Source organism: Hemitrygon akajei, chromosome 1 (genome assembly GCF_048418815.1).
Source record: "Hemitrygon akajei chromosome 1, sHemAka1.3, whole genome shotgun sequence".
In the NCBI taxonomy this organism is placed as follows: domain Eukaryota; kingdom Metazoa; phylum Chordata; class Chondrichthyes; order Myliobatiformes; family Dasyatidae; genus Hemitrygon; species Hemitrygon akajei.
In genome coordinates this window covers 97,052,867-97,070,332 of record NC_133124.1, presented here as the reverse complement: position 1 = coordinate 97,070,332, position 17,466 = coordinate 97,052,867, and the positions used below count along the sequence as shown (strand labels likewise).

At 42.6% G+C, this 17,466-nt stretch overlaps 1 protein-coding gene across 1 annotated transcript in view; it reads right to left on the bottom strand.

The window, feature by feature from the left end:
• Nucleotides 1-17,466, bottom strand: part of fam135b (family with sequence similarity 135 member B) — a 361,633-nt gene that overhangs the window by 229,154 nt on the left and 115,013 nt on the right. The window contains exon 3 of the mRNA XM_073048301.1: nt 3,681-3,760. Within this exon, the coding sequence (XP_072904402.1) occupies nt 3,681-3,760 (80 nt within the window). The remainder of the gene's footprint in view (nt 1-3,680; nt 3,761-17,466) is intronic.

Here is a 17,466-nt window from a genome sequence, read left to right as displayed (position 1 = left end):
TTTTTTATGAAGCACAACCTTTTCCTGCGTCTACTTGAAATATTTTGACCATCAGAACAGGGAGGAACCATCGTGCACCCCATGTCTCCTGATGGTCCTTTGGTCTCAGTATTCGAAGATGACGTACAAGCTGCCTTCAAGAGAGTGAATCCTAGGCAAACATCCAGTCCGGATGAAGAACCTGGCCGAGTACTGAATACCTGTGCTGACCAACTGGCTGGTGTGTTCACGGATATTTTCAACCTCTTGCTCTGGCACCCACTACTTCAAGCAGGCTTCAATGGTACCAGTGCCCAAAAAGAGCATGGTAACCTGTCTAAATGTCTATCGCCCAGTGGCACTTACATTAAAAGTGATGAAGTGTTTTGAGAGGCTGGCGTTAAAGCACATCAGCTCCTATCTGAGTGGCAACTTGGATCCACTCCAATTCACCTACTGAACCAACACGTCCACAGCAGATGCCATCTCATTGGCTCTTCACACAACCCTGAAACATCTGGACAGCATAGATGCATACATCAGGATGTTATTTATCGATTACAGTTTGGCACTTAACAGCAACATCCCCTTAAAACTAATCAGTAAACCCCAAGACCTGGGCCTCAATTACCACCTTGTGCAATTGCATCCCGGATTTCCTCACGTGTAGACGCTGGAGTCGCAAAAACATCTTCCTCAAAATCTCTATCAGCACAGGAGCACCACAGGGATGTGTACTCAGCCCCCTGCTCAACTCGCTTTACACCCATGACTGTGTGGCTAAGCACCGTTCCAACATTATATGCAAGCTTGCTGATGACACCACTTTTGCAGGCTGTATCAAACAGGGTGATGAATCAGCATACAGGAGAGAGATTGAAAACTTGGCTGAGTGGTGTAATAAAAACAACCTCTCACTCAATGATCAAGGAACTAGTAGACTTCAGGAGAGGGAACCAGAGGTCCATTAGCCAGTAATTATTGGAGAATCAAAGGTGGAGAGGGTCAGTAACTTTAAATTCCTGGGTGTCACTATCTCAGAGGACCTGTCCTGAACCCATCATATTAATATAATTGCAAAGAAAGCACAACGACACCTCTACTTCCTCAGGAGTTTTTGCAGAGTTTCAGCATGCCATCAAAAGCCTTGCCAAACTTCTATAGATGTGTGGAGGAAAGCGTGCTGACTAGCCACATTACAGCCAGTTATGGGAACACCAATGCCTTTGAGTGGAAAATCAGGCAAAAGTTTGTGGGTTCAGCCCAGTACATTATGGGTAAAACCCTCCCAACTAATTGAAATGTTGCCATAGAAAAGCAGCACCTGTCATCAAACATCCTCACCACCCAGGCCATGCTCTTTTCTCACTGCTGCCTTCAGGTAGAAGGTTCAGATGCATCAGGACTCACACCACCAGGTTCAAGAACAGTTACCACCCCTCAATCATCAGACCCTTGAACAAAAGGGGATAGCTACACTCATTTAAGGACTCTGTTATATTGTTATTTCATGCTTGTTATTTATTGATATTTATTTACATCTGCATTTGCACAGTTTGTTTATAGTTTACAGGTCCTGATGTTTACAGAGTTCTGTAGAGTTGCTCAGTATGCCAGCAGAAAAGGAATCTCAGGGTTGTATGTGATGATATGTATGTACTCTGATAATAAATTTTACTGTGAACTTTACCAGAAGATATTTCTTCATTGTTCCAAACCCAGATGTCTGACTCCAGATTTGCCACTTCCAATTACACCCAAACTATACACCAACCAGTAGGGAAAAAAAAACTTCAAGGCGGTTTCTGTTGCAAGTCCTACCACAGAAAATGCTGTGTGGTACCCACAGACTTCACCTTGGGTGGGGCAGGAGGTGTTGATGGAACCAGCAGAGTTATACAGCATGAAAACTGAACCTTCAGACCGACCTGTCCAGGCTACCCAAGATGCACACCAGAGAACATTTCCTATTATGGGCCTGTCTAAATGTCTTTTGAATATTGTAAGTATACCCACCTCTTCCACTTTCTCTGACAGCTCAGTCCACATACCACCACCCACTGTGTGAAAATGTTTCACCCAGGTTCCCTCTCAAATCTTTGCCCTCTCACTAAAAACATGTCAAAGTCAAGTTTACTTCTATAAGCACAAGCACATGCATGTACAGAATATTGTTGCTGGTCAGGGAGAAGAACACACGCAAGTCTAGCACTCACTGAAGGCTTGTGTAAAAGTGATTACCTTTTCTTACAGTACCTGGAAGTTAATAATATGAAGCAGAATTCTCTGCAAATGTGCTTACAAAATGCTGGAGGAACTCAGCTTGCCAGGCAGCATCTAACAGTCAATGATTCGGGCCGAGACCCTTCATCAGGACTGGCCTGCTCAGTTCCTCCAGCATTTTGTGTGTGTTGCTTGGATTTACAGCATCCGCAGACTTTCTTCTTGTTGTGGTCTCCTTGATTGCCACTTTGCCAACTCAGGCTACAGTTCAACCTGCTTACAACCATAGCAGTCTAAGCTCAAAATGTTTCACTTGTGAAACAGAGGGAGGAAATAGGCTGGAATGGAGAGAGGCAGAATGCAGAACAAATCCAATGATCGTTGTTGGGTTCGATGACCTATTTCATCTGCACTTACTTCTTTCTGCTAAGGACTCTTTTACTTTCTGCTATCGATATCCGTCCATTTTCTCTCAATGTGACACTGTTACATTTGTTTTTCTGTCAGTTCTTCAATGTTACCCTCTTCTAACACAGCAGGTCACTGGTAAACACTTGTAAAACTTCCTGCCGCTAAATAATTCGAACAGCTGGCTGTCAGCAGCTGTCAAATCACTGTAGGAGGATGTCACAGGTCAATCACGACACCCTCAAAGTATATAAACAATATACAAAAAGCAAGCCTAATTAGAAGTGTCTCATTCTCCCAACTCAACCAATTATAAGAGAGTCTACTAAATTATAAAAGCTACCTTAAGGTATAACTGTCTTCTAATGATGTATTTACTGTGAATCCTACCCACCAGCTGTTAAACACTGCATACATGCAGAACATTCAGCACCTTGCTGAAGCCACAGTAGTTTTGAAGCTCCATGCTGTGAACCGACATTAACCAAGGATAGATTCCAGATGCTTTCTGACATAAAGCAGACCCTTGCTCACTGTAGCGTCCACTGTGCAGACTTGCGGTGACCAGATCAGCTGATTGGAAGCTGGATTCCTAATCGTGCCCTTGACTAACAGCTCTGATAACAGTTCTCCGCAGAGTTAGCTCAGCACAGTTAAAATTCTGTTATTACACTACAACTGAGCTCAGCATTTTAAGTCTGCAGCTCCTTTTGAATATTGTCCATCAACTCCTGTTAGGAAGCAAAGGCACAAGGCAAGGAAAGGATGGGTAGCTTGCCCACGTTATCAGTGCAAACACAGAATATAGGCACTCTGGCAAGGCGAAGAGGACAGCTGCGGCTCTAAACCCATCACAAAGCAGCAGATGTAATGACAGCTTAGAAACAAAATGCAAAGTATTGCTTGGCATTGATGCACGCTAGATGTGAGGGGTACTTTAAAAATGAGAAAGGCATAAAGAACACCTTTGTTGCTTGGAAATAACTCAAGATAAATATCTGTATGTTTCTTTTATCCAGTATGAGGCAGTAAATGACCAAACCAGCTCAGCATGCATTCTATTTTCTTACCTGTAGGTCCTATAAGTGTTGCTGTCAGCCTGTGAGGAATTCGGGGTGGGATTTTCAGTGCTGTACACACCTGGTAATATCTGGAAGACAGAGTAGGAAAGAAAGATTAGGAAAAACCTGCAGGTTTGGCAGCATACTCAGTGGTTTGACTGCGAAACATGCTTTTGGAATTTCAGCAGGGCATTTTTCACCTGAGGGTAGCTCTGCCCTGTCATAACCTTTTTGTCTCTCTGTTTAATTCATTTTATTTAGGTCAGTGACCTTGAAATTCCCCTCATATACCATCCCATGTGATCCTAGGTTGAAATCAAGGCCAACTGCACAGTCCACTTAACGTCTTCCTTCATCGGAACTGTGGTCTCATACAAAGAATATCCAAAGTAGATTACATGCACGGATGCTATTAGTGGCGCAAAACTTTCAATGCACAAATCCTAAAAGAAAGCTGAACATTTGAAATTTGGTTTAATCCAAAGTGGTGAAATGTTGAGCCATTTCTGAGTATCAAATACTCATTGTAAACTTTAACTCCAAGAATTTCAAGAACATTTTTTGTCCACAGTAGAGCTGTATATAAAAACCATCACCAGTATTATCTTCAACCTCAATGGTCTCAAAAACAACATATTTTCTCTCTGGTTTTACAGATTTCACAAACAGTGTTTCCTTCGCAAGTTTACTACTTAAAGAGTCAACACTCCTTGTCATCACTAATATCCCTGATCTCCTATGGCTTTGAAAAAAACCTCATGTACATTTGGACTGCCTCGCTTGTTCAGACCCCCTCAATTTCCTGGCAAGGTCACTCAAGCTTCTTACTCAAGCCTAATTACACACAGTACATGCTTCCTGAGGGCACAATTCTACAGAAATCTGTTTGGTCCTTTCAATGTAGGCAAGCTATTGTTTCAGTTAAAGTACATAATAAAAACATACCACACAATGGATTTCATGTAACAACTTGTATGCCTTCACCCTTTCAAATAAGTAACCGATTCATATTTTCACAGCTCTTTCACTTTCATAGCTTCCAAAATCTATTACTTATATTAACGTAATACCAACTTGATGAACCTGCCTTGGTGTGTCTATGACTTGGTGTCTTCTTCTACTGTTGTTAATCCCTAGAGTTGTTTCTGCTGGTCATCTCAAGAGGCACCCTTCTATACCTTTCTTCAGGTACCTCCGAAACATTCCTTAGCTCTTTATTGCCTTTAAACATCCTGAATTTTGATCCTTAGCCATACAAGCAAGTGTTTCTTTAACTTCCTCAAATGACTCTTCGTGCCATGCTATCTTATAATTCGTTTAACTATTTGTTTCCTAAATTATTAGAATATTTATTTGAGGTTTGTAATCTGCCAAATATCCTTTTTGACAGGATATCAAGTCACTACTGCCTTCATCTGCTTGTCTTGTCTTTTGGATAGCTCACAGTAAGAGGTTTGTGATGAGGTAGTACACAGGGACTGTAAAGCTGAGCTCACAGTCGAGACTGAGCAGCCATTGATTACATGACCTTCCTTCACTGTGTCTTTTTATTCTGTGGTTTCCAGCATCTCTTCCCAGCGCATCCCCCCAATATCTGATGGGACACTTGACATTGTCCTGGCTACAACAATTCACAATGTTAAGTATCTCTTTATGCTCATTATTATCCTCAAAGAGATTACTGAATCAAGGTGAGATTTGATTAGATCATTCAAACTAAAAAAGCCTTTTTATCTCTGAATCACACTTCAAAAAATTGCCAGTTTTTTGAAATATTTTTAACTATTTCCAGTGAAAGTCCCAACCAGCATCAAACTGAACCTGGCATCCCCTGGGGTGTTGCTTTGCTCAGTCTGCAATATCCATCTTGAACTCCTAGTTGCAAACCGTTTCAACTCCCCCACCCATTCCCACACGAACTTGGCCTTCTGTGCTTGGCCTTCTCTACTATCAGGGCAAGGACAAACACAAACTGGAGAAACTGCTCTTCATATTCCCTATGGACACTTTAGAACCCAACAGCATTAACACTGAGTTCTCCAATTTCAGATAAACTACACCAGCTCTGTCTCTGGCCTTCCTTCATTCTCACTTTCTGCTCCACCCAGATCTTCTTACTCTCATGATTTTTTACAATTCAGCCCAATGTCACTTTAACTCCTTTTCCAGCTTTCAGACCCCTACCCAACCTAGTTTCATTTGCCTCTCACCCACATACTCAACCCCCTCCTCTTCCCCCACTGTTTTCATTTGCCCAGAATCCATTCCTTATCTGGTTCTACTCATCACCTGCCACTCTTATCAGTTTACAATCTGTATACCTTTGTTGTCTCCAGCAATCATCTCCATTCTTCTATAGCTATCTCCAACCTCTCTCACCCCAGCTGGTTCTATCTGCCTATCACACCCTCCTCATCTGATTCCACCTATCACTAGCTAGCTCCTGCCCAACCCCTCTCCTTCACCTCTCTCTACTAGCTACCTTCCCTCTCACTCTTAATCCCAGTTCAGGGTCCCAACCCAAAACAATGATTATTGCTTTGTCTCCATAGATGCTGCTTGACCTAATGAGTTCCTCCAGCAGTTTGATTTTTACTCACTATTATATTACATCATTCTGATGATGTCATTTCTCCAAAATATTTCCTACATGTGATGACCTTAACAACATGAATGGTGCCTATTAATTGCTTTTCAATTAACATTCAATTTGTCTTTTGACCTATAACTTACATTTTAATTCTCAATAAAATAAAATATAGATCACGAATGAGCACAACTGAAACATATTGACCTGAAATGCTGACTGCCAATTCTCATGAACAGATGATACCTGACCAATCGAGTTTCTCCAGCATTTTGTGTGTTATTCCAGTTTCCAGCATCTGCAGTTTCTTCTCACACCATTTTATATGTTGTAAATCTCAGTCCCCACTACCTAATCATTTACATCTATTAACAACTTCATTGCCTGCAGTCCTGAACACAGATTAAAAAAATTTGGACACTACCATCTTCAGTTCACAAAAACTTCAATTGCTGGCCAGAATACCTTAGAAATTATCCACAAAGGAGGTATCAAATACGAGTCTGCAAATGAAGAATCCGATACTGTTGCACTCCTCTGTACCTTTTCTCCTCAAACCCTTCCAGCACCGTGTTCCACACTGCCTCTCACTCCCAGAAACCAGTCGTGTCACAGACTGAGCTGGTGAATATTCACAAGAGCAACAGAGCAAATAACACATTGCTGCCTGCTTAAACATATTACATGAATTTTAATGTTCCTTAAAAGGAGGGAACCATTAAAACAATTTCTTCAAATGTTAATTTGCCAATTTCTTTATTTTGGCAGTTCTCAGTTTCGTATTAGCATTGTATCATAGTCGGTGTATTATGTATTAAACAAGGAAGGAATTCAGTCTCCAGGATTATATACGGTACTTCTGTGCATCTCCACTTTGCAGAACTGCTCAATTCACCAATAGATCAGTGTGGAAGGGGTAACATCAAGAATATCCAGCAAATTAGCTAACTAAAGCCCTATTGTTGATGAATCATGACTATAAAATTAGCTGGTGGTTTGCTGGATGACAGAGGGAGCTGGCGAGAGGGGGGCTGGTAGAGAAGAGTGGGGGGCGGCAGAGGAGACAGAGGGCATGGAGGAGGGTGTTGGCGGAGGATGGGAGGAAGGTGGAGGAGGTGGGGAAAGGAGGAGGTGAGGGGCTGTGGAGGAGAAGGCGGGGTGGCTGGCAGAGGAGGGGGGGCTGACGGAGAGGCCGCTGGTGGAAGAGGGAGTTGGCAGGGGACGTTGGCAGAAGAGGGGGGGGGGGGTTGGGTGAGGCGGAGTTTAGGCCTAGCTAAGTTTTTAGGCCTAGTTTAAGGCATAGGAGCAGAATTAGACCACTCAGCCCATTGATTACATTATCATAGATCCCTCTCAACCCCATTCACCTGCCTTCTCCCTGTAGCCTTTGACACCCTGGCTAACCAAGAAGCTATCAACCTCTGCTTTGAATAGGCTCAATTACTTGGCCTCTACTGCTGTCTGTTCCAGTCAGTTCCACAGATTCACCAACCTCTAGCTAAAGAAGTTCCTTCTCACCTCTGTTCTAAATGGATATCCCTGTATCCTGAGCTGTGGCCTCTGGTCTTAAGACAGCCTCACTGTAGTAAACATCCTTCCCACCTTCACTCTGTCTAGGCTTTCAATATTCAATGGCTTTCAATGAGATCCCGTCTCATTCTTCTAAAACTTACGAAAGTACAGACCCAGAGTCATCAAACCCTCCTTCTAAGAAATCAAGAAATCCTTAATTACTGAAATCATTCTCATGAACTTCCTCTGGACCCTCTCCTATGCCAGCACATCTTTTCTTAGATAGGAGGCCAAAAACTGCTCACAATAGTCTGTATGGTCTGAATAATGCCTTATAAAGCCTCAGCATGACATCCTTGCTCTTACATTCTAGTCCTCTCAAAATGAATGATATCTTTGCATTTACTTTCCTTACCACCTACACAATCTGCAAATTAACCTTTAGGAAATCCTACACAAGGACTCCGAGCTCCTTTTACACCTCTGACTTTTCAAATTTCTCCCTGTTTAGAAAATAGTCTACACCTTTCTTCCTCACACCAAAGTGCATGACCATATGTTTCTACATTATATTCCATCTGCCTCTTTGCACATTCTTCCAATCTGGCCATGTCCTTCTGTAGGCTCTCTGCTGCCTCAACACTACCTGTCCCTCCAACTATCATTTTATTATCTGTAAATTTGACAACAAAGCCATCAATTCCTTCATCCAAATCGTTGACATAAAATCTGAAAAGAAGTGGTTCCAAAACTAACCCCTGCTGAACATCAAATGTCATTGGCAGCCAACCAGGATAGGCCCCCTTTATTCCCATTCTTTGCCCAATTGGCCAAACCTCTATCCATGCTAGCATCTTTTTTGTAATACCACAGGTTTAATCTTGTTAAGCAGCCTCATTGTGCAGTACTTTGTAAAAGGCCTTCTGAAAATCCAAGTAAACACCACCAACTGACTTCCCTTTGTCTATCCTGCCTCTAATACCCTCAACAGATTTGTCAGGCAAGATTTCCCCTGAAGGAAACCATGCTGACTTTGGTCTACTTTATCATGAGCCTGTAGTTGCGCGCAAAGCGCAACGAAAGGAACACATGGAGGCAGAGAGAGCTGAACTCGGAATGACTTTACTGATTTGAACTCGTGCACTTAAATCTCCCCTCCCATGGGTCCCTGCGACCAGCGGGGCAGACATAATGTCAGACTGTCCCCGGAAAGTCTGCTCCGAGCGGGCTGCACGTCTGCCTGCGGCTCCCGATGGCAGTTCAAGTCCCGTGTGTGCAGACCGCCACCAGCCTCCAATTATTCCAAATTCTCATCCTTAATAATGGACTCCAACATCTTCCAAACCACTATAGTCAGACTAACTGGCTCATAATTTCCTTTCTTCTGTCTCCTGTTCTGCTTAAAGAGTGGAGTGATATTTGCATATTTTCAGTCCTCTGGAACCATTCCAGAATCTAGTGATTCTTGAAAGATCATTACTAATGCCTCCACAAACTCTTCAGCTTTCTGAACCCTGAGCTGTATCCCTCCTTTTCCAGGTGACTTATCTACCTTTAGACCTTTCAGCTTCCCAAGCACCTTCTCATTCGTAATGGCAACTACACTTAATGCCCATTGACACTCTAGAATTTCTGGCATTCTGCTAGTGTCATACACAGTGTCAACTGACACAAAATACTTATGAAGTTCGTCCAACATTTCTGTGTCCCCAATTACTACCTCTCCAGTGTCATTTTTCAGCAGTCTAATATCCATTCTTGCTTCTCTTTTACGTTTTATATATACAAAAAACTTTTGGTATCCTAGAGTCACAGATTTGTAGAAACAGCTCAGAAACAGACCCCTTGGCCCATCTAGTCCATGTCAAACCATTTAAACTGCCAACTCCCACTGACCTTCACATGGACCATAGTCCTCCATACCCCTACCATCCGTGTACCTATCCAAACTTAAATATTCAAATCGAGCTTGCATGCAGCACTTGCTACTAGCAGTTCATTCCACACTCTCATGACCCTCTGAGTGAATAAGTTTCCCCTCATGTTTCCCTTAAACTTTTCACCTTTCACCATTAACCCATGACCCCAGTTGTAGTTCCACACAATCACAGTGGAGAAAGCTTACTTATATTTACCCTATACTGTATATACCCTTCTTAAAGGTTATATATACCCTTCATAAAAGGTGGTTGTGATGTGTCTAGTATAGGAGTGTACTGGGTAGTGCTTGTCACTCTCACTTTCAGCTTTTGCAAAAAGGAGAGCTGAATGTGCAAGTCTTTCCCTGCCGGTACACAGCCCCTCCAAGTGCAAGCTTCATGTAGTGCCTCCTTGATGGTGACACACAGAAACTGAACTCCTTTCGGACTCAGGCTGAACTACAGAGGAGGGGGAGGAGGTTTGGCCCCTGCACATTTAGTATACAGGCCTACCAGTGCGTGGAGACACCCTGGTGCTTGTGAACCAGATCCTCAGTAATGGATAAATAGCTCCACTACCTCGTTAGAAGCTTTGGGACAGACAAAGGCTATGGGAGTAAACCCCGACAGCAAATCTGGAGTGGAGCCCCTCTGGCAGCTGGATATCACTGACCATCCTCCCAGCAGCTCCTACAGCCAAGCTGCTGCCAAACATATTGCTTCATAAGCTTTCATTGTACTACCTGGTGAGGTTTCTTGAAGTCTGGGCATCTTTCTCCCAGGCTTGTGATGATGATCATCACTGTCCTTCGGGACAGACAGGTGCCAACCAACCCCACATAATTTTGTATACCTCTTATCGAATCTTCCCCCAGTCTTCTATGTTTCAAGGAATAAAGTCCAATCCATTTAACCTTTCCTTATAACTCAGGCTCTCCAGTCCCAGCAACATCCTTTTAAATTTTTGCAATACTCTTTCAACCATATTTACATCTTTCCTGCAGGTAGTTGATCAAAGCTACACACAATACTCTGAATTAGGCCTCACTAACATCACATTCAACTTCAAAATAACATCCAATCTCCTATACTTAATACTTTGATTTATGAAGGCCAATGAAAGGCCAAGCTTTCTTTATGATCATATCTATCTGTGCCGCCACTTTCAATGAATTATGGAGCTGTATTCTGCACAACTCAGTGCCCGACCGTTCACTGTGTAAGACCCACCCTGGTTCGTCCTACCGAAGGGCAACACTTCACACTTGTCTGTATTAAATTCCATTTGCCATTTATTGGCCCATTTTTTTCAGCCATAAGCTCTCAAAAAAATCTATAAGATTGGTAAGACATGGATTATCACGTACAAAGACTACTCCAAATCAATCCCAGTCTATACAAATACCCATATACCCGAGTCCTTAGAATACCTTCCAAAACCATTCCCACTATTGAAGTCAAGCTCACCAGCCTATAATTTCCTGGTTTATCTATAGATTCTTTCTTAAACAGCAGAACAATATAAGATATCCTTCAATTCTCCAGTACCTCACTTGTCGCTAAGGATAATTTAAATATCTCTGCTAGGGCCCCTTCTGCACTTGTCTCCCACGGGGTCTGAGGGAAACATCCTGGGGATTTGCCCACCAAAATTTGCCTCAAGACAGCAAACACCTCCTCCTCTGTAATCTGTATAAGGTTCATAAACCCACTGCCGCCTTCCCTTACTTCTATCGACTGTGTCTGTCTCCTGAGCAAAAAAAACATTTAATATCTCCCCCACCTCCTTTGGCTCCACACGTAACTTACCTTTCTGATCTTCCAAAGGATCAGTTTTGTGCTTTGGGATCCTTTTACTATAAACATATCCATAAGATCCCTTAGGATTCTCCTTCAACATGTCTGCTAGTACAGCCTCATGTCTTCTTTTAGCCCCCTTAATTTTTTTCCTAAGTGTTCTCTTGCATTTCTTACACTCCTCATTTGTTCCTATCTGTCTATACCCTCTATGTATCTTGATTTTTTTTCCTTAACTAGGGCCTCAATATCTCTTGAAAATCAAGGCTCCCTAAACCTGTTATCTTTACCTTTTATTCTAATGGCCACATCCTAGCCTTGTGCTGTCAGGATTTCACTTTTGAAGGCCTCCCACTTTCCATGTACAACGTTGCCAGAAAACAGCCTCTCCAAATCCACACTTGCCAAATCCTTTCTGATACTGTCAAAATCGGCCTTTCTCCAATTTAGAAACTCAACCCATGGACCAGACCTATCTTTTTGCATATTTACTTTGAAAATAATGTCATTATGATCACTAGCTACGAAGCATTCCCCAACACAAACTTCTGTCACTTACCCTGTCTCGTTCCCTGATAGCAGATCAAGTATCACACCTTTCATGTTGGATTTCCATGTACCAATTAAGAAAACTTTCCTGAACACATTTGATAATCCTATTCCATCTATTCCTTTTACAATATAGGAGTCCCAGTCAATATGTGGAAAGTTAAAATCTACCTACTATCATAATCTTATGTTTCTTGGAACAGTGTGCAATCTCTCTACAAATTTGTTCCTCTAAATCCCGTGGGTGGTCTTTAATATAGCTTCATTAACGTGGTCATACTTTCTTACTCAGTTTCACAGATGAAGCCTCACTCTGGTCTGTCCTGACTGAGCAATGCCATGGCATTTTCCCTGACTAGTAATGCTGCCCCTCCCCCCCTTTTAAATCCCTCCCACTCTGCCACATCTAAAACAAGGTAATCCTGGAATATTGAGCTGCCAGTCTTGTCCCTCATACAACCAAGTCTCACTAATGACCTCTTTACTATCTGCTCTGACACCCTGCAACACTAGTTCAAGCCACCTTGAACAGCACCAGCAAACCTTCCTGTTAGGATATCCTCTTTGATATTTTTGGCTACTTAACTTACATATTTCAGCTTTCCCCTTTTTATGTTTTTTTTGTTGCATTCTGTTGATTTTTAAAAGCTTCCCAATCCTCTAGGCTCCCACTATTTTTGGTACATTATATACCCTTTCATTTGCTTTTATGCTTTCCCTGACTTCCCTTATCAGCTACATCTTCCCTTTAGAATACTTTTTCATCTCTGAGATGTATATTTCCTGCACCTTCCAAATTTTCCCTATAATCACCAGCCATTGCTGTTTTAGTATCATCCCTGCTAGTTTCTGCTTCCAATCGCCTTTGGCCAGCTCCTTTCTCATTCCTCACTAATGACCTCTCCACTATCTGTTCTGGCACTCTGGGTACCCCATCTCCCTGCAACTCTACTTTAAAGCACCCTTTCATCATTGTTATGTACCATATCTTTCCATGACCATTATTACTCTTGGCAAGTTTTATTTTACAGAAGTGGTTTGCCATTGTGTTCTTCTGGGTGGTGTAATTCCCTTTACTCTGCTGTAGTACTGATACATCAGAATTTATCTTCTCCTGCTCAAAATGCTGGGTTAATTCTGTCATATTAAGTTCACTGGCTCCTAAGGGTTCCTTTACATGAAGCTCCCTACTCATATCTGGTTCATTACACAACACCCATCCAGAATTCCCTTTCCCCTAGTGGGCTCAACCAAGATCTACGCTAAAAAAGCAATCTCATATGCATGCTAAAAATTCCCTCTCTTGGGATCCAGCACCAAACTGATTTTCCCAATCAACCTGTATATTGAATATCTACTGATTGGGCTTATTTTAGACCAATGGGAATTAGGTTTGTTTTTTAGGCCAAGTTGTTAGGCTTAGTTTAGACCTTTTGGGGAGTAAATTTGTAATGTTTCAATCCATTTCTTCTCTGCTCTTTTTCTTTGAAGGTTTGACTTGTCTATCAGTTTCCAGGCCCAAGATCTCCAAAGACTTTACCCCATACAGTTTGAAGTGTGATGATGCCCTGAAGGTGTGTTACATAGAAAACATAGAAAGTAGGTGCAGGAGTAGGTCATTCGGCCCTTCGAGCCTGCACCACCATTCAGTATGATCATGGCTGATCATCCAACTCAGAACCCTGTACCTGCTTTCTCTCCATACCCCCTGATCCCTTTAACCACAAGGGCCATATCTAACTTCCTCTTAAATAAAGCCAATGAACCGGCCTCAACTATTTCCTGTGGCAGAGAATTCCACAGATTCACCACTCTCTGTGTGAAGAAGTTTTTCCTCATCTCGGTCCTAAAAGGCTTCCCCTTTATCCTTAAACTGTGACCCCTCGTTCTGGACTTCCCCAACATCGGAAACAATCTTCCTGCATCTAGCCTGTCCAATCCCTTTAGAATTTTATACATTTCAATAAGATCCTCCCTCAATCTTCTAAATTCCAGTGAGTAAAAGCCTAGTCGATCCAGTCTTTCTTCATATGAAAGTCCTGCCAACCCAGGAATCAATCTGGTGAACCTTCTCTGTACTCCCTCTATGGCAAGAATGTCTTTCCTCAGATTAGGGGACCAAAACTGCACACAATATTACAGGTGTGGTCTCACCAAGGCCTTGTACAACTGCAGTAGAACCTCCCTGCTCCTGTACTCAAATCCTTTTGCTATGAATGCCAACATACCATTTGCCTTTTTCACCGCCTGCTGTACCTGCATGCCCACCTTCAATGACTGGTGTACAATGACACCCAGGTCTCGTTGCATCTCCCCTTTTCCTAATCGGCCACCATTCAGATAATAATCTGTTTTCCTGTTCTAGCAACCAAAGTGGATAACCTCACATTTATCCACATTAAATTGCATCTGCCATGAATTTACCCACTCACCTAACCTATCCAAGTCACCCTGCATCCTCTTAGCATCCTCCTCACAGCTAACACCGCCGCCCAGCTTCGTGTCATCTGCAAACTTGATGCTGCATTTAATTCCCTCGTCTAAATCATTAATATATATTGTAAACAACTGGGGTCCCAGCACTGAGCCTTGCAGTACCCCACTAGTCACTGCCTGCCATTCTGAAAAGGTCCCGTTTACTCCCACTCTTTGCTTCCTGTCTGCCAACCAATTCTCTATCCACATCAATACCATACCCCCAATACCGTGTGCTTTAAGTTTGCACACTAATCTCCTGTGTGGGACCTTGTCAAAAGCCTTTTGCAAATCTAAATATACCACTTCCACTGGCTCTCCCCTATCCACTCTACTAGTTACATCTTCAAAAAATTCTATAAGATTCATCAGACATGATTTTCCTTTCACAAATCCATGCTGACTTTGTCCGATGATTTCACCTCTTTCCAAATGCGCTGTTATCACATCTTTGATAACCGACTCTAGCATTTTCCGATGTCAGACTAACCAGTCTATAATTCCCCTGTTTTTCTCTCCCTCCTTTTTTAAAAAGTGGGGTTACATTAGCCACCCTCGAATCCTCAGGAACTAATTCAGAATCTAAGGAGTTTTGAAAAATTATCAGTAATGCATCCACTATTTCTTGGGCTACTTCCTTAAGCACTCTGGGATGCAGACCATCTGGCCCTGGGGATTTATCGGCCTTTAATCCCTTCAATTTACCTAACATCACTTCCCTACTAACATGTATTTCCCTCAGTTCCTCCATCTCACTAGACCCTCGGTCCCTTACTATTTCCGGAAGATTATTTATGTCCTCCTTAGTGAAGACAGAACCAAAGTAGTTATTCAATTGGTCTGCCATGTCTTTATTCCCTATGATCAATTCACCTGTTTTTGACTGTAAAGGACCTACATTTGTCTTGACCAATCTTTTTCTTTTCACGTATCTATAAAAGCTTTTACAGTCAGTTTTTATGTTCCCTGCCAGCTTTCTCTCATAACCTTTTTTCCCTTTCCTAATTAAACCCTTTGTCCTCCTCTGCTGGTCTCTGAATTTCTCCCAGTCCTCAGGTGTGCTGCTTTTTTTTGCTAATTTATATGTTTCTTCTTTGTACTTGATACTATCCCTAATTTCCCTTGTCAGCCACGGCTGCACTACCTTCCCTGGTTTATTCTTTTGCCAAACTGGGATGAACAATTGTTGTAGTTCATCCATGCGATCTTTAAATGCTTGCCATTGCATATCCACCGTCAACCCTTTAAATATCATTTGCCAGTCTATCTTAGCTAATTCACGTCTCATACCTTCAAAGTTACCCTTCTTTAAATTCAGGACCTTTGTTTCTGAATTAACTATGTCACTCTCCATCTTAATGAAGAATTCCACCATATTATGGTCACTCTTACCCAAGGGGCCTCGCACGACAAGATTGCTGACTAACCCTTTCTCGTTGCTCAATACCCAATCTAGAATGGCCTGCTCTCTAGTTGGTTCCTCGACATGTTGGTTCAGAAAACCATCCCACATACATTCCAAGAAATCCTCTTCCTCAGCACCCTTACCAATTTGGTTCACCCAATCTATATGTAGATTGAAGTCCCCCATTATAACTACTGTTCCTTTATTGCACGCATTTCTAATTTCCTGTTTAATGCCATCCCCAACCTCACTACTACTGTTAGGTGGCCTGTACACAACTCCCACCAGCGTGTTCTGCCCCTTAGTGTTATGCAGCTCTACCCATATCGATTCCACATCCTCCAGGCTAATGTCCTTCCTTTCTATTGCGTTAATCTCCTCTCTAACCAGCAATGCTACCCCACCTCCTTTTCTTTCCTGTCTATCCCTCCTGAATATTGAATATCCCTGGATGTTGAGTTCCCATCCTTGGTCACCCTGGAGCCATGTCTCTGTGATCCCAACTATATCATATTCATTAACAACTATCTGCACATTCAATTCATCCACCTTGTTACGAATGCTCCTCGCATTGACACACAAAGCCTTCAGGCTTGTTTTTACAACACTCTTAGCCCTTATACAGTTATGTTGAAAAGTGGCTCTTTTTGCTTTTTTCCCTGGATTTGCCTGCCTGCCACTTTTACTTTTCACCTTACTACTTTTTGCTTCTACCCTCATCTTACACCCCTCTGTCTCTCTGCACTTGTTCCCATCCCCCTGCCACATTAGTTTAAATCCTCCTGAACAGCAGTAGTAAACGCTCCCCCTAGGACATTGGTTCCAGTCCAGCCCAGGTGCAGACCGACCTGTTTATACCGGTCCCACCTCCCCCAGAACTGGTTCCAATGCCCCAGAAATTTGAATCCCTCCCCCTTGCACCATTTTTCAAGCCACGTGTTTGGGATGGTGGCTGTTTATGTAGAGGAGGGTTTAGGAGTCTTAATTTTTGAAAAATACCTTAGTGACTAACTTCTGGCTCCTATTTTCTGGTTCTAATTTAAATACAGTGGTGTCCAAGAAATCAGTTTTCTCCCTACTAGTGTGTTAAGTCACCCTTACACCTTTACTTTGTGTTAGGTCACTGAGGCTGTCTACAAGAAGGGTCAGAACCGTCTCTACTTCCTGAGGAGACTGAGGTCCTTTAACATCTGCCGGATGATGCTGAGGATGTTCTACGAGTCTGTGGTGGCCAGTGCTATCATGTTTGCTGTTGTGTGCTGGGGCAGCAGGCTGAGGGTAGCAGACACCAATAGAATCAACAAACTCATTCATAAGGCCAGTGACGTTGTGGGGGTGGAACTGGACTCTCTGACGGTGGTGTCTGAAAAGAGGATGCTGTCCAAGTTGCATGCCATCTTGGACAATGTCTCCCATCCACTCCATAATGTACTGGCTAGGCACAGGAGTACATTCAGCCAGAGACTCATTCCACTGAGATGCAACACTGAGCATCATAGGAAGTCATTCCTACCTGTGGCCATCAAACTTTACAACTCCTCCCTCGGAGTG